The sequence below is a fragment of the Microtus ochrogaster genome (assembly GCF_000317375.1).
Source record: "Microtus ochrogaster isolate Prairie Vole_2 chromosome 14 unlocalized genomic scaffold, MicOch1.0 chr14_random_1, whole genome shotgun sequence".
In the NCBI taxonomy this organism is placed as follows: domain Eukaryota; kingdom Metazoa; phylum Chordata; class Mammalia; order Rodentia; family Cricetidae; genus Microtus; species Microtus ochrogaster.
Window position 1 is genome coordinate 17,183,021 of NW_004949096.1, and position 24,351 is coordinate 17,207,371.

Sequence of the window (24,351 nt, forward strand, 5' to 3'; positions counted from 1 at the left end):
CATGTAGGACATCTGCCTCTCTGACCTCTGGCCTGTGGAGGGGGCTAGGGCAAGAGGATGTGTGTTCTACTCTAGTCTGTCCAAAAGATCCCCTGGCCTAGTTTAACTGTTACCCCATCATCTGTAGGGTAGAGCAGCAGGCCTGTCCTTTGCCAGGAGACAGTATAGCGTGGTGCCGTGTTCTCAAGGCACACATATACATTGTAAGCAGAGAGCTGCTGGGAGGGCCATACACCTTTATTGCATTCTTCAGACACTGGCACTCCAGGGTTACCCAGATTGGTTGATTGGTTGGTTGGTTGGTTGGTTGCTTGGTTGCTTGGTTGGTTGGTTGAGACAGGGTCTCTTTACATAGCTCCGGATGTCATGGAACTATGTAAGTCAGATTGGCTTCAAATAAACAGAGACCCGCCTGCCTCTGCCTCCCAAGTTCCGGGGTCAAAGGCGTGCGCTGTCACACCCAGACTGCCTGTGGCACTTCCTCACCTTTCTTTGCAGGCAGGTTAAATGACATGCCTACTGGCAGGAAGATCAAGTGTGATGGCCACGGCAAACGAGAGCTGAGCCAGGCAGCCCTGCACTGGGGTTAGGGAGCTTGCTATGGCTGCTTGGAGTGCCAAGGACCAGCTGGGGACTTGGACCTCTATGCTTTTGCTTGTGTTCAGATTAAAGAAGCCCAGCCTAGAGTTGGGTGTTGCTGCTTTAGAGTTGAGTGGACCCAAACAATGGTTCTAACATTAAAAAGGAGTGGTGGTTTTACATAGACATAGAAATCAAAGCAAAGCAACCTCATGGGCTAAGGCGGTGGCTCAAGGGGTAAACGTAGTCCCTGTACATGTGAGGACTCTAAGAACCCGTATAAAATCTCAGCAGATGCGGCAGCTGCCTCTCACCTCAGTCCTAGAAACAGACAGGGAATTTCTGGGGTAAACTGTCTGGGTAGACTAGCTGGAACTGGGAAGCTCCAGGTTCAGTGAGAAACCATCTCAGTAAATAAAGTGGAAAGGAATCCCAGGAAGACAACAGACTTTAACTCCAGCCTTCCATGTGTGCCTATATACATGTGAACACACATACACACAGGCACAACGTGCACACATATATGTCCCAAAGCAACAGTGACCAAAGAATCTTTCTTTCCATATGAACAAAATGGAAAACAAAAATGAAAAACTTTCTAATCATTGAAGAGAGATTTTGTGGAAAAACTTACAGTGCACAGAACCATATGCTTAAAGGAAACAATTACTCAGAGATAACCACTGTGAACAATTTGATGTTTGGGCTTTTAAAAAAAACCGTAAAAGCAGTGTTCACACCCCCAGACTGGGGTTGTGCCATCAGAGTGGCTTCCTGTGAGCCTGAGCCTGGGTTTACTGTGGCATAGGGAGGAGTTTGCCACATGACTCCCCACAACCCCGCTCCTAGCTCCAGGAAGAGGAGGTGCATCCCCTGTGCTGAGCATCTGCCTGCCCCATTTGAATATTTCATAATGACCCATGTGGCTGAAGTGGTCACCTTGCCCCTGCTGTATTTTGTGCTCAGGCCTTCTGGCCCCCAGAGCGAGTAGTAAATTCCTCAAGGCAGCTTTTGGGCCAGGTGGTTACGGGAAAGGCAGTGTGGGCACAGGAGCTTGCTGTGTTTGGGAGGCAGGAAACCAAGGGGCAGGTAGGTCTCTCTTCCGTGTGACTCTGGACCCTCCTCCCTTGGAGCCTGCGGTATCATTAACTAGTCATGGATCGCTTTACTATTTAATGGCCTGTCCCTGCCGTGACTTGTTCTTCCTAGTAGCCTTCTGGAACCAGAGCTCTGGGCGATGAGCCACTGGTGGGGCATTTCAGGAGTGGGAGGTGGGTGTGACAGGTGCTGTGCTTCTCACACTCTGGTGTGCATGTCAGTCTGTAGGAAGCTTGGGAAAGCTTTGTCCCACTGGGGTGGACATGGCCTGGGAGTGTGCATCATCTGTTTTAGTATGTGGATGAGGGCTGGGGGAGGAAGCAGGCATGGAGGCTGGAGGATGCGTTGTGGGAATTTGTCCTCCCATCCCACCACATGGAACCTGAGAGTTCCTGGGAACTGAACTCATGTCGTCAGGCCTGGCCGCAAAGGCCTTCAACCGCTGAAGCTTCTCGCTGGGCCAAGTATGTGCATTTCTCTCTTTTCTTTCTTCCTTTCCACACTGAAGATTGAACCCAGGGGCTTGCACATGCTAGGCAATTGCTCTACCATCTGACCAACACGTTTCTAACACACCCTCCATCCCAGGACTAAGGGCAACCCTTAGTGAATCCAGCTTGTGGGGCTTGTGTCCTGTTCCATAAAGGTTCACCCAGTGAGGCTGATGACCGCCCTCCATCCCTTCTCCCATGGGGATACTGTGTGAATGGGGAATTCCACACATAGCAGAGCCCCCATTTACTGCAGGAGAACTGGGGCCCTGGCACATGCCCTGTCCCCTCAGCCCCAGAGAACCCAAAGCTCTGCATTGAGCTCCTGAGGCCTGGGTGTGAGGGCGCAAGACTCGGCAAGCTGGCTTACACTAACGTTTGACCCTTCACCTGCCTCGGCTTCTTCCTGTGGGTAGGGAAGCTGCCAGGCCTTCTATACCTTCTCTAGCACTGCGCCTACCCAGGGAGATCCACAGGGAACTGAGGGCCTCCTAAGACAGAGCCTTGTTCTGCTTCCCCCATTCCTCAGGAACAGGCGATCTAAGTACACGTCTCCTGTTCCCCAGCCAGTATGTGCTCCAGGAAGCCAGAAACTTTCCTCAGCCTGGGCTCTGCAGCAGAGGGAGGGTGCTTTGTGGCTCCTGTGAATCTGGTGTGAGCCAGGACCGCCTGGGGCTGTTTGCAGAGAACTCTTTACCAGGTCAGCCTCCCCGGTGGAGGTCACCAGTGCCCACATCTGAGGAAACTGAGGGCTGAGAGCGGAAGTGCCTGTATCTGAAGGGCGTGGGGCTGGAGTTCAGATCCCACACTCCCTCCTGGGGCGCCCGCTCCTCTTTTCTCATAATGATGCCTTGGGCTTTACAGCTGTTGGCCATGGAGATTTTCTCACACTCTCTCTCCAGCCCTCCAGTGCCCTTGGAGTCAGCCAGGGAGGGGATGTTTCTTAGTCTGTTCTTACAGTGGCAGGGTGCTGCTGCCCAGATCCCACAGCTCAGGAGAACTTTGCTGTCAACCCCGTTAGGTACCTGACTTTGCCCCACCACACTGCTTCCTGAAGAAGAGAGGGTTCTGGGCCCCTCTCTCTTCAGCCCCAGGGAACCCAGTGCTCTGCACTGAGCTGGTGGGCCCTGGTGTGAGGGACCCAAGACCCCATGAAGGACCAGGTCTGGAGCCCATGTGGAGGAAAGGTTATGGTCCAGGCAGCCTACAGTCCTGGTGTGTAAGAGCCCAGGTGGGTGTGGAGATGGGGCTGGGATCCTAGACACACTCTGCCCCTTCCTTTTCCTAGAGCACATATGTCTTCGGAACAGTATTTTGCAGACTTGCACATAGCAGGGTTTGGGGCCTACTACTCTGCCTGAATGTCTGCCATCTCTTGTCCTCCTTCTTTTATGCCACCATCCTCTCTGGAGGAAAACTTGGTCCTTGGACCAAGCCACTGGTCCAACTGGTTCCTGTTCCTCCTCCCTAGGGCCCTGAAGACTGAGCAGAGGAAAGTCTGCAGGCTTGGGGCCTGGTGTTGCTGTGATTTCCCTGCTATGGGCTGACACTGAGTTTCTTCTCCCAGTTAGGCATGGGGGCATAAATGTACAACCTCAAGCTTCATGTGGCTGGTGACATGAATTGCCTGGCCAGCTTGATTCACTGAGTGGCCTCCCCTAGCTAGGCCTGAGCACAGGGTTAGAGCAGATGTGGGACTGGGCCCTGGCAGACGCCTGGGGCTCAGAATATCTGGGTCTGTGTGCTCCGGGACTGCTGGCTTCAGGCCTGTGACTCTCAGGTCTTGACCTTGAGTCATTGCTGATCATTTAAGGAAAGGGTGCTTTTCCCATGAGGGACTTGCAGGCATTCTGGGAAAGTACTAATCCCCCCTGGGTTGTCCAGGCTCTCTTCAAATGCCAGTGACTCCACAGCCTGCATCTACTCTAGGGCAGGATGTTCTTCCCTGGTACCAGGGCGACGTGAGTGCTGGCACTGCAGCTGGATGTGGGCACTGCCAGTTCCAGCCCCAGAGTTGGCTAGGCTCAGTCCTGACCCCCCCCCCCCACACACACACACACACCAGACCTCAGTTTCCAGACAGGGAGCCGGGGTTCTCAGGAAGCCTTGTTGTTTGTCCTAGTCATCAGCATACTGGTCCCTGATCCCTTCACCACCTAGACTTCCTACCTCCTGCAGCAGGAAGAAACACAGCCACCCTCGAAGGGGCCCGCAGCAGGACCTACCATCCCAGAGGCCTGGCCTACCACCTGCCAAGAGAAGGAAAGGGAGCGGCAGTCCTGCAAGGAGAGAGGAGTGTCAAGACATAAGAGAGGAGATAAGGGCCAGGATTCCCATCAACTTTAGGGACTGTGGTAGGGGTGTCACATATTGGTATAGCGAGGCTTGCAACCATAAGGAATGAAGGGAAGAGCTGGTCCAGCTGGTTTCTGTCCTTTCCTCCTCTCTGGAGTCTGAGGGAAGAGTCTATGGGCTCTCTGTTGCTGTGGCTTCCCTGCTGCTGGCTGACACTGAGTTCCTTCCGAGGGACAGGCACAGTGGCTGAGGCTTCTAATTGCAGCACCTGGAAGGTGGAGGCATGAGGACCACCCTAAGTCTGAGGCCAGCCTAGCTGTGTGAAAAGACTGTCTTAACTTTCCCTACCCCCAAAATGTTCCTGCTTCTCATTTTTTCTCCTTATTTTGGGTGTAGCAGAGGCTAGGTTCTAAGCTCCCTTGTCTCTGTCTGGCGATAAAGACTAGCCCAGAGGACTACTCACGAGTCTGGACGGAATATGGCCTGGATTGAGGGAACCAGACTGGGGAGGCAGGTAGCTGCTGGTAGCTCCTGGGGGAGAGCTGCTGGTAGCTCCTGGGGGAGAGCAGAGGAGTTGATACAAGGCCCATAGACACCCCACTGGAGTCCAGGGCCCTGGCTGCAAGACATGGTGAGCAGAAACTCAGCATCTGGAGTTGCTAGGGACCTGGGGGGTCAGACTTCTGGGGGGCCAGTAGGACCTGAGGTTTGCATACTAACCCTCTGAGAGCCTCCCCCAAGCATACCTGTAGGGACCAGGTATGTACCTGAGGTCCTGTCACCTGGATATCTGTCTGTCTTCTTTCCTCTTATTCTCCCTCTCCTTTCTCTCCCCTCCTCACACGCCTTTGCCTCTTTTTACCCCTCACCTTTCTCATTTCCTATCATGGCTCCCCCTAAGATCCTCTATACTTCTCTGAGCAAAGCATCTATATCCCAGCCATCCTGGCTAATCATACAGCCACCCTAGACACGGCTCCTGGTCATGGCTCCTGAGCAGCCCCACAGAACCCAAGAGCCCCACGGGGTCCCAGTGGGAAGCTCAGAATGCAGTGGCTTCCTCAGTGCTTGCTCTCCTGCCTGTGCTGTGCTTAGGCCCTGCCTGCTGGGGAGTGCAGCTCAGCCTTCATCCTGGCCTCCTGAGAGTGCAACCCGCCGCTCCTTGTGGAACTAGATGTCTTGAGCCACCCCCTCCTTAGAGCCTGGTGCCTACCCTACAGAGGGTGATGAGGCCGGCGTCTGAGCTATATTCCTAGGGAAGTGGCTGTTGACCCTGTGTGTCACAGGCCCTGCAGTTGTTAGAGAGGTGGCCCAGAGGACTCTGGGAGAGGCACAGGAGCCACAGTGGGGAGACAGGTGAGAGCGCCCTATCCTCTCCTCTCTCCCAGCCTGGGCCACTGCTTGGAGCAGGATATCAGCAAGACCCTGTCCCAGGAGTACATCTGCCTCCACCCAGCTTTCTGTGTTCACCTGGGAGGAGTGTGTGTTCCTCGGTGTGTGACGCAGTCTCACCCTGTGTCCCCACCAAAGAGGCCAAATACCTCTTAGACCTGCAGCCACGGGCAGCAGGAAGTTGGTCATCTTCAGGGACGAAAGCAGAGGTCCAGGAAAGTAAGTCACAGGGGCTTGGGATGTGGCCCAGTTGGTGGCATCTGCTTAGTGTGCATGGAGCTTTGGTCCGGTTCCGAGCATCACATACATCAGGTATGGTAGCACATGCCTGAAATCCCAGCACTCAGGAAGCGAAGGCAGGAGGATCAGAAGTTCAAGGTAATCCCTGGCTGCTGAGTGAGTTTGAAGACAGTAGGGCTCAGATCAGAACCTATCTACAAAGGGAGGGAGGGAAGGAGGGAGGGAGGGAGGGAGGAAGGGAGGGAAGAAGGAAGTGCCTGGCAGGGGGCAGAAGGAGCAGAGTGTGAGCAGAGTGTGAACCTGTCTGGACACTTGTGGAGATGCCAGGGCTGTGGGGTGGGCTCTGGAAGGGCTGCCTACAGAAAGCAGCCTTGAAGCCATACCTCTCCTCTGTCCTGAGCTCAGCCTGGGGAGGGTACAATGGAGCTGGCAGAACCTGCTGCCTGCTGCCATGTGGGAGTCCTGATTACAGTTCCCTCCTTGTCCCTAATCACCCACTCGGGGCCCACACCCAGGCTCTGTTTTAGGAACCCTGGCCCTGGCTTAGAGCGTGCCCATCATATGAGTGAGTGAGCGAGTCTCTTCCCCAGACCTCACAATGTCCAGTGTAGGTGTCTGCCCCAGGTTAGGTCTGGTGCTTGGACTATAAACCCCCTGATTAAGAAGCAATAAGCTTGCTTAGGTTCTCTCAGTTCCTCATCATGGGAAACTGTTTCTGCTGGCTGTGAGCATGGCGGTTAGCCCAGGGCGCCTGGACCGGCTCCTGAAGTAACAGTCTGCCTACTGCGTCACTAGCGTGGGGGTGGGAGAAACGGGTTTCTCCGTCAAGGATAACTGCAGGCACTTAGAACTGTGACCGACTGTTCCCACGACTCAGCTGTCCCTTGGAGGGAGCAGGACAGCTGTGCCTTTGCCATAGTGTGTGATTTGATGCCTCATTGTCTTGTGCACTCCTGAGGGAAGAAGGGGTCCCACACATCTATGTTCTGTGTCCTGATTGGGGCTAGCCCGTGGTGGGATCTTGGTGAGCTGCAGTAGCTCACGATGGAAGTCACTTGGGGTTCCCTTCAGTGGCCTTTGGACCCCTGAGCCCTTTACCTCTGAGCCTTATACTGGGGTTTCATCAAGCTAGGTGTGTCAGCTCTGGCCAGCTGGCTGGGGCAGGGCAGGCAGAACTGTGCCACGCCCTTGACCTTAAAGATGCTGGACACCACTTCTGTCTGCTTAGACTCTAGGGTCTCCTGAGCTAGTTACTCACGTTGTCTCTGACTTCAGGGACAGTGTCTTCCCATAAAAAATATGCAGGGCCTTGTGTTGCAGAGTTAGAATTCTGAGGGCCCACCTGAGCTAGACCACTAACCCTGTGTGATCAGGGCAAGTGCTGCCCGCTCCCTCCTGAGCACCAGTGGGCCTGCTTAGGTTTGGGGGTTGGATATGGTGGATTAAGCAGTGAACATATTCCCTTTGTCCCCCACACTGCCTTCTGCCTGACTCCATTCCAAGGACTTAGTGGCCATGACCTTTCTGGGCCCGTCTGCAGGAACCCCAGGCCTGTCCCACATCCCAAGGGACATCTTCATATGAGGAGAAGATATTTCGCTACTTGGTCAAAGACATCCTAGAGTGTCAGCAAGTCAGGACTGGCTTCTTTCTGGATATTTTAATAGTGTTAAGTCCAGAGTGGGCAAGGTCCTTGTCAAAGGTCACAGAGCTCTGAGTAATGAGATTTTAGTTAGTCTCTCGCAATTCAAAATCCATACTATGACCTGGTTTATTGGGGAGAGGAGATTTTTTCCCCAATTTCCTGCTTTTTTTAAAAAAATAATTTTTATTGAGTTCTACATTTTTCTTTGCTCCCCTCCCTATCTCAGAGAGGAGAGATTATTAAAAGATAACTGCTTTCTGAGAAGTCTGTGAGAACCTAGAGACCCCAGAATCTGAGATCTGAGACTTCTGTCCCAGAGTCTGAGTGTTCCTGGGACTTAGAGCTTTCTCTCTGGCCTTCCAAATTAGCGCCAGTTAGATCGAGACGTCATTTGTTTTTGCCTCCAAGGGCAGAGTCCTGGGCTGGATGCTTCAGGCCAAGCCCAGCTCGATTTGTACATCCTAATGTGATGAATGTGGACACATCTCCCCATATATCAAAATATCAAGCTTCCTAGGGCACTGGCCGCTTTAACCAGCCCCTCAGCTCTGACACACACCACAGCATGCATTTCTCCAGAAGTGCTGTCTCTGGGCCTCAGTTTCTTCACTGGGAAGTGAAGACTGGACTGGGGTGTCTGGAGTCATTCCTAGCATAGAGTATCTGAGTGTGGGAGCCACAGAGTCCAGCACACTGGGGCAGTTGGGGCCGTGGTTCAGTGCACGCCTTTGGTGCACGGGGCTGGGTGGGTAGGCTGGCTCAAGGGTCTTGCTTTCCCGTTCTGGAACGTCCTTCTAAGGTAGCCTCTCCTTCAATCAAGGCTCCTTCAGTCACATTGCTCGGGTTTTAGAGCAAAATGCAAGAAGGGCCACCTCTATAGGCCTCAAATTAAAGGGACATCCTGACCAAGAATAGAAGATCTGGTCTCCTTCCCTGACTGGAAGTCAACAGTCACCGTTTGGGAGCTGGGTCAGAATGAAAGGGGTCTGGGGGTAGACAGGGGTGAGAAAGGGTTGGGTGAGGCCTCCACCAACTTGTAACATAGCATCAGGTAAGAAAGGAATGCTGCCTTGTCACTGGGTGGCCTTAGGCAAGTCACTGCACCTCTGAGCCTCAGTGTCTCCAACTGCGGAATGGGGGAAGTGCTTTAACTATAAGCTTGTTATGGAGCTTCAATGAGAAGTTGTGGTGGCAGATGACAGGCTAAAGCTTGTCATCTCAGAGCCACAGTGTTTAAGTGTCAGAGAGTGGGAACTTGTTGGTCTGCCTAATGGAGTCAGGTGACAGACCGGACTTTGGAATCCTGTGAGTAAACATGTGGAATGCTAGGGGAGACAGCACTTGTGTTCAAGCTCCCGCTGCTTCTTCTTATCCCCCAGCATTCAGTGGGACAGGCTCCCGCAAGCGCTGCTCTGCTGGAGGGGAGACCCATCAGGGCCCTGTGAGGTCTGGGAACTCTCCTCTCCAGGTCACACAGCAGCTAGGAAGCAGAGCAGGTTCCCAAGAGGTCTTCCAGGGAACCTGAACTCCCAGACTGCCTTATGGCCCCACGCTTCTCCTGTTGCCAGAGCAACAAGTGTTTGTTTGTTTTTCCTTTTTTTTATTTTAACACAGCAACAACAACCGAAAGTACAACCAGAGATTGAAAACTAAGATAACGAAAGGTCAAAAGCCAGTAATCCAAAGTTGGCTGCACAGATAATTAGAACATACTGGTGCCTACAGACACAACCACCATCTCCAGCCTCCACCCATGAACGATCAGGACAAAGTCCAGAGGCTGGGGACCTGTGCCAGACACCAGCCTGTGGGACCAGGCTGGACTAGGTGGTCTCCAGGGCCCTGAAGCGAGGCAGTTTTTCTCCCTCCATGTTCTACCATGTGTAAGCAGGCCGCTCTCATTGGGCATGATTGCCAGACTTCCCAGCCTGCAGGGGCCTCTGCCAGACCTGCTCTCCCATGGGGATAATAGAGGTCTCCCTTCTTGGGGGATCCACCCCCACCTTGCTTCCAAGCAGGCCAGGGCCACTGGGTAGAAGTTTACAGGGTGGGTGCCCATCAGAGGCTGCGGCAGGCTTCCAGTGGTTTCTGACTGTTGTCCAACTTCAATTATCATTGCCATTGACTCTGACAGTGAGTGCCGGTCACCTCCCCAGCTCCCGCAGGCTTCGTGGGACTCACTATTCAGCTCATGTCAGTGGTGGGAACGCCACAGCATAGGCAAGGAGGTGGTTCCCGCTACACAGCTGGCAGGAAGTGGCCTGTGTGGCCTCTTCAGGCGTAAACTTGTGTATTGATGGGACTCTGTTGTGCACTGGCCTGGCTGTGTGGCCTGTGCCTCTCACTCTGTCTGGGCCCTCCAGAGAAGAGACGGTGATGTCCAGGATGGCCCTCATGACATTGCTCTGAACTAAGAGACTGGAGGGAAATGAACTGCTGGAAGGGTGAGGAAAAGCAGAGGGGTGGGAGAATGGCGTGACACTGGCCACTAGCTCCTGCCCACCTACCGTGGCACCAGGAAACTCAGGCCTGACCCACATAGGAGCAAGATGCCCTGCCTGGACCCTTGAGTGCACCTCAACTTGTTCCATCCCGAGAGCTTAAAAACCTGACCCTGACTGCACAGTTCATCAGGATCTCTGGCCTTGGGGATCAAGTGCCACAAGCTTTAGTGCTTCAGGACAAGATGGAGCACACACAGCTCTGAAGGGGTTGGGTGATGCGGTAGACAGACACTCAGGCCCCACACGGGCTTTCCAGGACTGGCAATCCTTGGAAACTGGGTGGAAGCATGCCATTGAGCACTTTAGAAATCTATTATTGATTTATTTATCTTAAAGTTTGTCTTTACGACTCTTATACAAAGAGCACTGTTAGAAGAGAGTTGGAGTCCTAGTTACCTAAGTCAGTCCACAGAGAACGGTTCTGGACTGACTTTCAGCTCGGCTCCTCAACAGTGGCCTTCAACTTTACCTACACACACAATATAATAGTTAAACATTTGAGTGAAGAAAAGTGATACAACATGGAGCAAGCAAACCTACAGCCAAGGCTTTCTCTGAGTCCTAGAAAGCGAGCACAGCAGAGTTCTTGTTAGGACAAACTGGGGCAGTGACAATGGAAGGAGAATGTGGCTGTAACCCTCCTGCATAAGCGAGTCTGCTGTTCTGCAGCACAGCACCATGGCAAGGGGTGTAGCTCATGCTTATCATGCGAGAGGCTCGAGGTGCAATTTCTTGCACCAACAAAACAAATTTATGAAAATGAAGCTTTTTGGTTTCATCTGTTTTTCCAAGATAGAAATATAGTAAGATTGAGCATCACGTTTGTATTTGTGCTTTTGATCGTGAATACTGTCTGAGAGTGAATAAGGGCATGCGGTGTTAGAGCAGGACCATTGTGGCAGGCTGGTCCACAGGGCACTCCAGCAGACAAGACATCCTCAGCCTCCTGCACAGGGCCTTCTAAAGGGTGCCTGCTTTGTTACTTCTGATCTGCTGTTTTTCCTCTGAAATTTACAAAAGAGTGAAGTTGAGAATTGAATGCTTTGAGTTTATTTTGAAGCAATGTTATCTTCATGTTAAAATATCAGTATTGAGAATTAAAGCAAAATATTGTGAAACTTAGTTAATGCAACTTCCATTTTCAATTAAGATAGTCTAAAATAACTCATTAATGTTTTGTTGTTTTGATGAGAATTGAAATATACTTAATTATGTATATCTGGGTTTTGTGTATATGTTTTATTTTAAAATGGCCAGTATATTTATGATATAAGTGTATGGCCAATTTCTACCATTTTAGCTCTAAATGAAAATTAAAGTCTTTTAAGACTGGCAGATGCTAATGTAAAAACAGTGTGTGTGAATTAAATTTGTTGCTGCTGCTGGTCTAGTGGGAATGCCACGAGCTTTCTGTAGTCTGCATTGGAAACGTGTATGTCAAAATTCTGGAATGTATCTTCAACCAAGAGTTTTGTCCACTTACATATGTTTACAGCCTATAAAAAGTGAAACCAAGAATGTAACTATTATGAGCAAGGTAGCTTTGCTCATGTTATCTGATGTTTGCCAAAAGAATGATAAAAGAGTTGAATTAATAAAAAGAAGTTTGTCTTTGCAATTGTTTGTTTGTATTACGTGTGCATGCACCCCTGCATGCACATGGAGCTCAGAGGACAGCTCTAAGAGTTTGCTTTTTCCTTCTAGCATGTGGGTCCTGGAGTTTAACTCAGGCTACCACACTTGACAGCAAGTGTCTGTACCCTGCTGAGTTGTCTCATCAATATTATTTACTTACTTGTGAAGATTTATATTTCATTATATGTCTGCATGTGGGTATGTGCATGTGAGTGCCAGGGTCCGAAGAGAACAGAAGAAGATGCCAGACCTCTGGAGCTGGAGTTCCGGGCTGGGCTGTTTGTGAGCCACGCCTCGTAAGTGCTAGGGATCCAACTGACCCTCTGCAGCAGTGCACACCTTTAACCACTAAGAGTAGACCCTATGCACTTCCTTTAGAGACAGGATTTCACTATGTACTCCTGGCTGGTCTAGAATTTACTGTGTAGGGCAGGCTTGCCTCAGTCTTGTAGATCTTCCTGCCTCTGCCTCCTTCATGCATCTTCCTAGGAAGAGAATCTGTGCTTTCCCCAGCTTTCAGGCTCAAAGGAGATTCAAAACCAATCCTGGTAGGAGTCAACTAACTCCCATTGCAATAACCCAGCATTTCCTCCTCTTCCTTCTCTCTTCTTCTTTTGGACAGCATTTCATTTAGTCTGCACTAACCTCAAATTTGCTATGTAACTTAAGGCTAGCATTGAATTTCTGATCCTTTTGGGGTTTCAAGCTTGTGCCCCATGCTGGGGTCAGTGATGTCATTTTCGGTGCTCAGTGGCTTCTGCAGGATCAACGTTGGTCTGTGTTTCTAAGGGACCGTCCGGAGCTCTCCAGATCCCCAGCTCTTACCTTGTTCTCACGCCCATGTGCACGGAGCTCACTGCATCCTGGGCATTTGTAGAGTCATGGGCAGGAGATAAGTGCAGGACACCCCTGAAAGACCCTGAATTCTAGGGAGATCTGGCGAGGAAGGAACCTCAGTGAGGAAAGCATGGGATAGAGTCACCTGGGGACACAATCTCATCTCTAGAGCCTCTGAGGTAGGAGCTGGGCAGTGTGCGACTGGGCATTGGTAAAGGCTGGCTATGCTGTGCACTAGAAGTGAGACTTGTGGCAGGAGCATCTCAGAAGTTTGCATTAGGAATTGTGAAAAAAGGGCCTGATGTAGACAGGGCTGTGAGCACTGTGGCAACAAGCATGCATAGGAGAGCGAGGGTGGCAAGGATAAGGAAGGGAAAACCAGACTGGGCCCAGAGGGCCGTGCCCAGCATCTGGATCTTGCAGTGGTATGCCTGCAGTGGTGAGCAGGGGTGAAACTGGTCCCAGCTCAGCTTTGGGCTGGCAGAGGCAAGAGGGCGGGGGAGTGATAAACTGCAGGGTGGAAGGAGACCTGTGTAGCTTTTAGGTGTTCTGATGATGGACCATTTCCTCCTCTCTCAATCCCACAGCACATAGAGCCGGGAATGGGATCCCCAAAGGGACCTTGGAAAGCTGGGATTCCCATTGGATGCATGCTGAGGAGTGTTTAGAGCCATTAGATGAGGGGGTGTTTGCCACTGGGTATGCTAGGAATTAGAATGGGTAACACTCGGTGACTCCTGATCTCCGGCCTGGTAACAGCAGAGGTGTTTGCTCTTCACAGGTTGTCCATTGTCTGGAACTCATCTGAGAAACCACCACAGAAATTACTGCTCTGCTCCAAGCGGATCCCTGAACAGGTGAGGAGGAAATGGGGGCGGGCAGCCACCTCTGCAGGTCATGCATGGCCTCTCCAGTGGAACCCTGGAACCCGCATATCCAAACACAGGACCAGAAAGCACTGTGGTCCCTACACCTCAGAACTGCTAGGAACACAGGGGCAGACCCTCAGGTAAGGCTGGAGCAGCATTCCTGTACCCCATAGTGTGACAACTCCCCCACTCCCATACATAGTACAAAGAGACACCGGCCTCCCTGGGCCTCACTGATACACGCGGGGGCTTCTGGGAAGGTGGGAGGGTCTGTCAACATGGCACATTCTCAAAACTGGCTGACATTGCCCAGGCATGGCTTCACTGTACCCCATGAGCGACACATGGGGTAACTCTGGCATGGTAGATCTCAGACACTTTTCAGGTGGCTGAGCACAGAGCCATGGGCGCTTTGGGGCAGACCCTCCTCCTCCACAGTCCACCATCCATCATCCACCACACAGCCACTCCTCCGGTCATCTCCACATCCAGCCTCACCTCACCTCTATGGGGTATCTTACAAAGAACACTGGGTCTTCCTCTCAAGACCTCCCAGTTCACAGACAGTAACTTATAGCAACTTCCCACCACATGCCAAACATTTAACCTACATCAGCACCTGGGAAACTGATTAAAAACAAACAAACAAACAAAAATAGGTTTGAAGCTTACTCGTTGCACAGGACTAGAATGCAGTCCAGAGAGATTAAATTATTTGTGTAGGGTCACACAGCTAGGAGGTAATAAATCTGAATTCAAACCTGGATGGTCGGATATTGCACCCCTCTTCTGGAAGATTCTCTAGTATTCAGTACTCAGGAATGAAGCCCCCAACTAATATGTGTCTTCGGGCCAAGGGGTGATGGTGGACTGAGGGGGCTGTTTATTGGAGTGTCGCAGAGGAGGTCAGGCCTAAAGTGGATACCACAGACAACAGAAGGGAATGCTGTTGTGTTCATTTTCCTGTATAAACTGATTTGGCGCAAAACTGCACTCCACCAGTTTAAATTATTCTTGCTTAGAAATGGATGACTGGCCTACCACAGGGTGACTGCCATGGTTCCCCACAACCACTCCAGAGCTTCCCATAAGATGTGCTTGCCATGGGGCTGGAGAGATGGCTCAATGATTAAGAACACTGGTTGCTCTTCCAGAGGACCCAGGTTCAAGTCCCAGCACCCACATGGCCGCTCATATCTATAACTTCAGTTCCCTAGGATCTGACACCTTCACACCAATGCACATAAAATAAAGTTAAAATAATTTTTTTTTAATAAAAAGATGTGCTTGCCATTGTGTTTACCCTGGCAGGAAGGCATCTATAAAAAGTGTTCAGAGCACCTTACCCAGGGCAGGCTCTGTTAGCTCAGCATCATTTGTAAAGGAACATTCATCCCTGACTTCTGCAAGTGTTGTGTCCCTTGGTGCCACAAGGTGCAGCCCTGGTGTTCTGAGCACCAACCCCAGGACTGCCAGGCCCCAACTTCCTCTTTTCCTGATAGTCAGAACCATGGGGAGCCCCTGAACAGAGGGGACCCCACTGGATACAGGGGAGCCTACTGCACAGAATGGAGCCCTATGCTTAGGGGGGAGCTCTCTGCACAGAGAGGAGCCCACTGCATAGTGGAGACCCCACTGGATAGACGGAGCCCACTGCACAGAGAGGAGCCCACTGCACAGAGAGGAGCCCGCTGCACAGAGGACAGCCTGCTACACAGAGGGGAGCCCACTGCACAGAGAGGAGCCCAATGCATAGTGGAGACCCCACTGGATAGAGGGAGCCCACTGCACAGAGGACAGCCTGCTACTCAGAGGGGAGCCTCGCCCCAGGACATTCTTCCTGATGACTTTGCTAGCAGAGCCAGGATCTGAACTTTTGACCTGGGACTTTGCTTCTATCCCAGAAGCAGTCAGCCCCTGGCCTCATCTGTTGTTCTCTTTATCTAAGATCTCAGCTGAGGCCAGTCATGACCCTTGCTGCCTCCTACAGGCCCGTGTGTGGGCACAGACCCTCGTGTGAATATCGTTTGATCTCCTGGCAAGACTGGGCCAGGGATTAAATGTCATGGGCTGGTGGGTATGGCTGCTTGCCGAAACAGCTTTAATTATGGACACAGGAATTTGAATTTCATGTCCTTTCTGTGCACTGCAAAATGTATGTTTTGTTTTTGTGTGTTTGTTTGTTTTGGTTTTCTTTTCGATTGTTGAGACCTAGTCTCCTGTAGCCCTAGATGCTCTCAGACTTGTTAGGTTGCTGGAGTTTGAGCAAGCACTCTACCAGCTGAGCTCAATCCCCAGTTTTTGTTTGTTTAACTATTTAAAATATTCAGTCTGTTCTTATACTCTAGCTGATAGGGGCCTAGGTAGGGGTTGGCCAGACCCTGCCCTTCACCAGAGCTTATTTCTGCCTACTGGGCAAGAATTACAGCGTGTCCCTTCAGATGGCAAGGTGAGCCCTATGCCCCCATAATAAGACTTTGGGGTCTCCTTCATGTATGATAGTGATTTTGGGCTCTCTGAAGCTGGTATCACTTCCCATTACAGGGCGACCTGAGCATGTCCCCAGCCAGAACTGAACTGCCTGTCTGTTCTAGGGAGACTCTTGTCTGTCTTGTGCCCAGTGTGGAGAACGATCTCGCTCTACTGCCTGCTGGTTGCCGATAACACAAAGACCTGTGTGTTGTAATAAGGAGCGGCGGGGCTGTGTCCCCAGCACCCCGGCTGCCTGCTAGCTTATGCCTCGAAATAATTACATGGACACTGTATTCTTTTAAACACTGCTTGGCCCATTAGCTCTAGCCCTTACTGGCTAATTCTGATATCCCAATCAATCCATCTCTAATAAACTGTGTAGCACCGGTCTTACCGGTAAGATTCTAGCCTACGTCCATCCTGGGTCGGAGCTTCATCGCGTGTGCCTCAGAGAGCAGAGCTATCGCGTCTGCCTGGGAGAGGGGAGCATGGCGTCTCTGCCCCAGAGAGCAGAGCTGTCAAGTCTGAGCTCACTTCCTCTTCCTCCCAGCATTCTGTTCTGTTTACTCCACCCACCTATGTTCTAACCTATGAGGGCCAGCCAAGCAGTTTCTTTATTTTTTTAACCAATGACCTTCCTCCATCACCTGTGGCCTGGACCTGTAACAGTTATGTGGGGCCACCCAACACCCTCTCCCCTAAAGCTGCTTCTCGGCTTTTACACTGACAATGGTGGCTCCCAAGTCCCAATTAGTTGAGCTGCCTGCCAGGCACTGCCTAGCTCTTGTTTCAGGACAGGAACCCACTGCCTCCAAAGTGGCTCTGTCCCTGCCTGTCCACTATTGGAGACCTTGACCACGGTCCTTCACTCCTTCCGGTCTCAGTTTATTTTCAGGGAGGTGATGCACTTAGACCAATGTGTGATCGGATCTGACGAGTAACCAAGAAGCCAGGCAAATGTCCAGGGCCTGGGATACTAGGGGAATACCAGACAGAGTTTGGCCAGGGGTGTGGCCAATGTGTCCAAGGCTGAGTGAGACTTCCTCCTGGCCTCCCAGCCAGGGCTCCTTTGAGCAGCAACCCTGTGTCCTCACCACCTGTTGCCAGTTGGGTGGTCATTTATCTCCGGTAGGGTACCAGTCAGACCTGGACCAGTTCTGAAGAGCCAGGCTCTGTCATTGGAACAGAGGCCCCGTGAATATGCCCCAGGTGGTGAGTGGCAGCTGCGGCGCCTGAGGGTAGAGGCCAGCCACCTCATCTGGGTGTATTGGGGAGGGTTGAGTGTTTAGAGAGGGAGGAGGCTCTCAGTGTCTCACAGCTTCCTAGTCTGCACGGAGCTCAAAAATCCCAGTGTTTTTGACCCAGCTCTGCCTGAACCCTGCAGATCTTACTATGCTGAAAGGTTCAGTGAGAACTAAGGGTGCAGTTCTCAGCCAGGCTAACCCCTGACATGGCAGTCGCTGCTCTGCCTGCCTCCTGCCCTGTCTGCCCACAAGTTCCAGTCTTGGCTTAACGTCTGTTACAGATAGAACTGCGACTTTTTTGTTCTGTAGTGTTCTTGTTTTTATTTTGCTTGTTTTGGGAAAGAATATAGTCCTGGTTAGCTTGGAAATTGCTATATGGAGTCATACTTTTAATGCCCGGAAGTAGAAGCAGGTGAATCGCTGTGAGTCCAAGAACTAATTCTTTAGTGGTTTGGGAGCACTTCCCAGTGGGAGGAGCTTGACCGTCCACTCAGTATTGGGCATTGATTGGGCCAGTCACAGCCTGCCCGACCCAGGTCCCCCGGGGCTTGTTGGGAGGATTGAAGGGAATAAGAAACAAGGATGGCTGTCCAGAGCAGGGGTTGTTTATGAGGCCACTCCTTGTGCCCTAGCAGGCCCAACTGTTTGGATCTCACTCTCACTCCCTGGACGCCTGTTCTGGAGACCCCAACTACCTGCAGAATGTGGGAGCCGAGCAATACAGGACATAATCTAGACTCTGAAATCGCATGCACTACAGGCCTGCATCAGGGGTTCCTGCCAGGAGAGTTGCAACCCTTCCCTAAGCAGGCGAGTGGACACCAGCTCCTGATACTCACTCAGCCTTCCTGACACTATTAGATTAAGTTCTCACGCGGAGGGAGGAGTGTCTCTGGCTTGCCTGGAGCTAGCTGCTCCTAGGACTGTGCTGGAAGGAAACAGACAGGCCCGAGCAGAGCTGTCACCTGATTGGTGGGACAGGTCCTCCCTCGGGAGGTAGCTTTCCTCTGGAACTGCTTATCCCAGAGTTTCTGGCATGTCTGTGGGGGTCCAAGCTGTTCTGGGAGGCCGGGGCGGGGGAGGAGAAACAATAACTGCCCTTCCCCAGCCGGGCCTGGGCGGAGGCATCTCCCACTCCAACTCTCTGCTTGAAGCAAGGTTTGTTTTCCCTCTTCGGGAGACTGTGTGGGAGCTTCTCAGAAGCTCCTCAAAATAGAAAGTCCCTGCCCCTAGGGAGTTCTCACTCCTAGGCCTGGCATCTTGGTAGAGTGAACCCCCATTTCCTCTCATCTCCCCATGTAGTCCTTGAGCCCCTGTGAGCAGTAATTTCCGCTATTTGCAGGCCACCTGGGATAGGGACATCACCTCCCTTGGCTGGTTTTCCCATTCCCTGGATGGTGTTGCCTCAAGCCACACCTAAAGCTGCCCTTTTAAAGGAGCATTTAACCCTTCCCATGACAGAGCTGTCACAGGTCCTCAGGGGAGGCTGCATGCTCTCCCTTAGCCCAGCCCCATCTCCAGTTTGGAAGTGTACAGGGTAGAAGTGGGGCTCTACTCAGCATGGAGGGTAGGGTGTGAACGTGATAAGGAAAGAGTGGGGGGACCCATGTGTGGGTAGACTCAGAGAAGGATGACATGAACAGTCTCCACTCGCTTCTGCCCTGGCTTCCCCTTCCCAGGACTGTAGGACACAGGCAGGCTGCCCCTGCAGCTGTCCTTGCCCAGCTGTCTGGTGATGGTCCCTGCATCCCATGGGACCCGACGGGCCTTGGGGAGGAGATGGAGGCCAACTTCCTGCCTTTTTTAATTCGCTAGCTCCCAGGGAGTTGGGGGTTTTGCCGTGGGGGGACATGGTGCCTCACACTGGAAGTGTGGCTTGTGTTATTCAAGGGGACCATCATGAACACTAGGAAACAACCTGGGCATCTCAGGGTAGACTACCAGCCATGTGCTTCATGGACTAGGGGTTTCAATGCAGCATCATGGGGATTTTTTAATGATTTTCCTGGAGCTGGGCCTATAACCCTTCCCTCTTCCCCCAGAGTCTGAAATGCTACTTACACATGAATTTTCAGAAGGAACATATAACCCCAAATATGAATAGGCACTGACCAATAGTATAGATTCCTATGAGACATGCAAGATTGTGTGATTTTGTGTTTTGGGGAAATCCTGTTTTGCAGAGATTATGCAAACCCTCGTCCTGGCATGAACAGTTTTGCTACAAAGCACACACAAGAAGCAGCTTTTTAAGATGTGGCAGTTGCTATTGGGCTATGGGAGAGAGAATCCATGGCTGACATTTGTGTTTCTCTGCATTTGTTTTGTGATATATAGAAGGGAAGGCCCTTCCAGCCTCAGCATCCGAGAATCCCCAGCCTTGGTCCTGGAAAGGCTCACCAAGCTGGGGAGCTAGCCTAGGCTCACTCGGGTCTGGCAGTCACTTACTAATTTCTTGGCCTTGTCACTTCTGCTAGTGTCTCCCCAGGTGAGTTCTAGAGCCTGGACCAAAGACTTCCCAGCTGTGTGACTTGGGCTAGGCATCCGACCTCTCTGTCTCTCAGCACCATGTAAAGCAGGCACACTTCTAGCTGCAACCTTGTGCTTGGACTGAGGTGACTGGGTCTAGGGATGATGACAGTGGCTCTCTTCCCTGCTGTGCCTCACCCCCCCCCCCACCGTCCCTAGACTGCCTCTATCACCTGTTCCCTTTCCCTCTCTCTCCAGGGAGTTCTACAGCCTGCAGGATGGGGACAGCCTGCATCAAAGTCACCAAGTACTTCCTCTTCCTCTTCAACTTGCTGTTCTTTGTAAGTATGTGTCTGCCAGGATATCCAACCCTCTCAAGGCCCCGGACTCTGGCCAGGTATTAGGTGGGATTAGCTTATGGGTCCCAGGACACTGTCCCTAAGAGAATTGGTGATGGTGGGATAGAGTCCCTGACAAAGCAAAGATTCCTGTCCAGAGCCCTCTGCCCAGCTGGGGGTGGACACATCCGCTCCTCTAAGGCAGGGTGGTGGAAGAAAGCCCCTCGGGATCTCTGGGCTGTTCTTCCCTTTACCCACCCCTCGCCGGTTGCCTGTTACAGCTCCAGCTGAACAGGCTCCCAACAGCTACCTTGAACTCTCAGAGGCCACAGGGACATCCTTTCCACACACCCCTCTATTAACCTATGAAATCCCCACGACAGGCCCTCCCAGATGTGAGCTCTGTGGGACATCTGCAGCTGGGTTTCTTTTCCCCTCTGTCCTGGAACCAACAGTCCTGCCTTGGTGTTGCCAGACCCGTGGTGTGCACATGTGTGTGAGTGGGTGCACATGGGTGTTGGCTTGTGTGTGTGTGTGTGTGTGTGTGTGGTGGGAGTGTGAGCATCCTGAAGGGGCTTCCACAGATCTGGAGTGTTACTGCAGTTGTGGCTTTTCCACACTGGTTCACCCTACATAGTTGTGAGACACATATTACATAAAGCAGGTACTTGCCACAACTGGGTCTTATGTTCTATAGTGTCTAGAACCCCACTTGTGTTGGAGTTTCTCTGAAGTATGAATGAGTTACTTATGGGGAAATTTCATATTATAAGTACAAGGATTATGGTAACTTTGGAATATTCACAAAGAATCATTCTTCAAAACTTTATCCCAGTACATGGTACTTACGGAAGTGTCCCTGGTACACATTCATGCATGTATGCACACATGTATGCACACACAGGTGGGACATTCTGGTATGCTCCACCATAGGTTCCACTAGGTCAGGATGAACAGGCCAGCTGGTCCTACTAGGCCTCAGGTCCTGCATTTGGGGCATCAGTCACAGAAACCACCTATCTGGGCACACAGAGCATGGGAACTGCCCTTCCAGCCTGGCAGGGGATCTAGGGGACAACTGCACGGGCAGACAGAGCAGGTGGCATTACAGACACTGGTCAAGACCCGGGTGAGAGGGACTACAGGGTAAGGCCAGCATGATAGTGCTGTATCTCAGGCCTTGGAAACTGGAGAAAGGAGTCAGGGTCGTGTTTGGTGAGGCGCAGGACCTGGGATGAAGGGCACACGTTTTTTTTTCTCTTTCTATCTTCTATGCGGTTTGGGAGATACAATGGGAAAGGTCGATGAGCTAGTAGAGAAGGAGAGAAGGCTGGATGGCTTGGCTGGGTCTCTCCTCTGAGCTGCTCTAGGCTGACACATGGGACCAGAGGCCAGAGAGTTGGCTTGGTAGGTGCTAACTGGCTGTGTATGGGCCTAGGTGCTTATCTATCTGGACAAGGGAGGGAGGTGGGGACAGCGCCTATCCATTCCGTCCCCGTCACTCCTCCAGCGCAGGGCCACAGATTATGAATTTGTGACTTCTACCCAGGACAGTTCAAAAATATCTCCAAAATGCTATATCCTTACTGAGCATGTGCAGACCACTCCCGCTCACTGGTCCCGGACATTGCAATATTGCCACTGTGTATATAGCATTTCCCACAGTGTCAAGTGTCGTAGGTCATATAGAGCTGATTTAAAGTATGGGGGTGAAGTTGGGGTTGCTGCTTGGTTGGTAGAATACTAGGTACTAACCACAAAGGACCAAGCCCAAAGGCAAAAAAGGCGAGCCATGCTGTGGTCACATGGCGGTTGGGGACAGAGGGTCCCTAACTGAATCAAAAGCTTAGTTTCTATCTGCCTTGCTAGCACGATCTGTTGAAGGGAGCTGCGGGCTGCATTCCTGCCACCCAGATCCCAGCCGCCTGGCTAGCTTATACCCTGAAATAACAACACACAAACTGTATTCTTTTAAACACTGCTTGGCCCATTAGCTCTAGCCCTTACAGGCTAATTCTCATATCCTGACCAACCCATCTCTAATAATCTGTGTAGCACCAGTCTTACCGGGAAAGATTCAGCATGTCTGACCTGGCGGCTTGCTTCATCGCGTCTGCTCCAGAGAGGAGAGGAAATGGCGTCTGAGCTCACTTTCCTTCTTCCCAGCATTCTGTTCTGTATACTCCGCCTATCTAATTTTCTGTCCTATTAGGGCCAAGGCAGTTTCTTTATTTAACCAATGACCTTCCTCCATCATTTCCCCTTTTTTCTGTTTAAACAAAAAGGAAGGATTTAACTTTAACATAGCAAAATTACATATAACAAAACAATTATAAAGTAAGAATTACAGTTACAATATTTACATCTACTTTATCTTTTATCATAACAAAGGAAAACAACTATAACTATCTATCTATTCTTCAACTCCATCAAAGACTCCAGAAGGATATAATATTACCTAAGTAAATGAGAAGTAAGCAACTTTCAAAACTCTAGAAATGACAGAGACATTTTGCTGCCTGGACAGTCACCCAAAGTTTCTCTGTACTGTTGGGGTATCCATCTTCGGCCTACAGGTCCATAGTTTCCAGCAGACATTTCAATGAAGCAGGAAATTTCAAAGGCAGTTCAGTCACTATCTGCTGTGTCCTGCAGAATGTCTCGCAGACTCTTTCATGAATCAGGAACCCCGAAAGATTATCTCACCTTTAGGCAAGTTCAGCAGTCCTCTCTCTGCGGGTTCTCTGTGTCCAGTTCATGCACTACTACTGCCTCCTCGTGCTGGGTTGCAGCATGCATGCACAGCATGTTCAGCATGCACAGATACTTATGTGGGTGCTTATGGGGATTTGAACTCAGGTCCTCGCAGGTCCTCTCAGGTCCTTGCAGAGCAAGCTCACTGAATTATCTTCCCAACCCCTCAGGAGGCTTTTCTAGTAAGAGATCAAAGGAAGTCATAAACTAAAGCTCATTAAAAAAAATTCAAGAATTTTTATTTCTTTTATTTAATGATACAAAAACCAAAGTCTGGCTTGATATATGTTCATAGTTTTCTAGAATGTTTACAACCCTACGGACTGGCGATCTAGACTAGCAGCTGTGGTCACTGTGTGGAGCATACTATATTAGGATGGGGTGCTTGTTTGCTTTATGATAAACAGTAGGAGCAAAAGCATTGTCGATGGAGAGGGTTATTCCACCTTACACTTCTAGGCCACAGACCATCATTGAGGTAATTCAGGGCACACACTCAAGACAAGAATCTGAAACAGGCTAGACAGTGGTGGCGCACACCTTTAATCCCAGTACTTGGGAGGCAGAGGCAAGTGGATCTCTGTGTGCAAGACCAGCCTGGTCTACAGAGGGAGTTCCAAGATAGCAATACTACAAGGAGAAACACTGTCTTGAACCCTCCGTCCCCCAAAAAACCCTAAAATAGAAACCATAGAAGAGTGCCGCTTGCTGCCTGCTCGCTCACTCACAAGCTCATCAGCGAGCTTTTCTCGTACACTGGCTGGAGGATGGTGCTGCCCACAGTGGGCAGAGCTCTCCTCATCAGTTAATGACCAAACTCCACACATACCCACAGGCCCGTTGACCTAGCAAGTCCTCCAATGGAGCTTTCCTTTCAGTTGACTCTAGGCTGTCAAGTTGCTGACTACGGCAGATGGCCAAGCTTCGTTCCAGCCTGTTTCTTCCTTTACGCTCTGAAACAGCTTCTCTAAGTTGTCTGGGGCAGACTCACAGGAAGGCCATGGTGCCCCAGCTCAGCCTGCCTTTCATCCAGTCAGGTTTGGTATCAGGGCTCCCGTAATAGGACGTCGAGGGTGCTGATTGGTAGCCTAGGGAGTAGGCAGGGCCAACTGACCGGAAGTGAGCTCCAAGAACTTTTCAAAGACATTGGTAGAAACAGCTGGTAGGTGGGTGACAGCAAACTGCGGTGGGAGGATCTCTGTTGTGGCTTCTGATGCTACCTGATGCCATTCTTAGTGCTCGGGTTGGTAGAAGTTAGTGTTTACGTGTTCCGAAGAGATTCCCGTAAAAGTCACAAGGATGTTAGATCACACACAAGGCATGCCATACATGGCTGTTCAGAGGACAAAAGACAGCCTGTCACATTCCAGCGGTCACAGCTGCAGTTCTTCTCCCTTGGAGGCACTTTCACTGCATGTGGCATTTTCTTCTGGAAACTTCAGTTCCTGGGAAGAAGGGCATCAGTGGGGGCAGTGTGTGTGTGTGTGTG

At 51.2% G+C, this 24,351-nt stretch overlaps 1 protein-coding gene across 1 annotated transcript in view; it reads left to right on the forward strand.

The window, feature by feature from the left end:
* Cd82 (CD82 molecule) overlaps positions 1-24,351 on the forward strand; it is a 46,468-nt gene that overhangs the window by 7,651 nt on the left and 14,466 nt on the right. Inside the window, exons 2-3 of the mRNA XM_005364123.2 lie at positions 13,498-13,573; positions 20,029-20,111. Of these exons, the coding sequence (XP_005364180.1) occupies positions 20,049-20,111 (63 nt within the window). The 5' untranslated portion in view covers positions 13,498-13,573; positions 20,029-20,048. The remainder of the gene's footprint in view (positions 1-13,497; positions 13,574-20,028; positions 20,112-24,351) is intronic.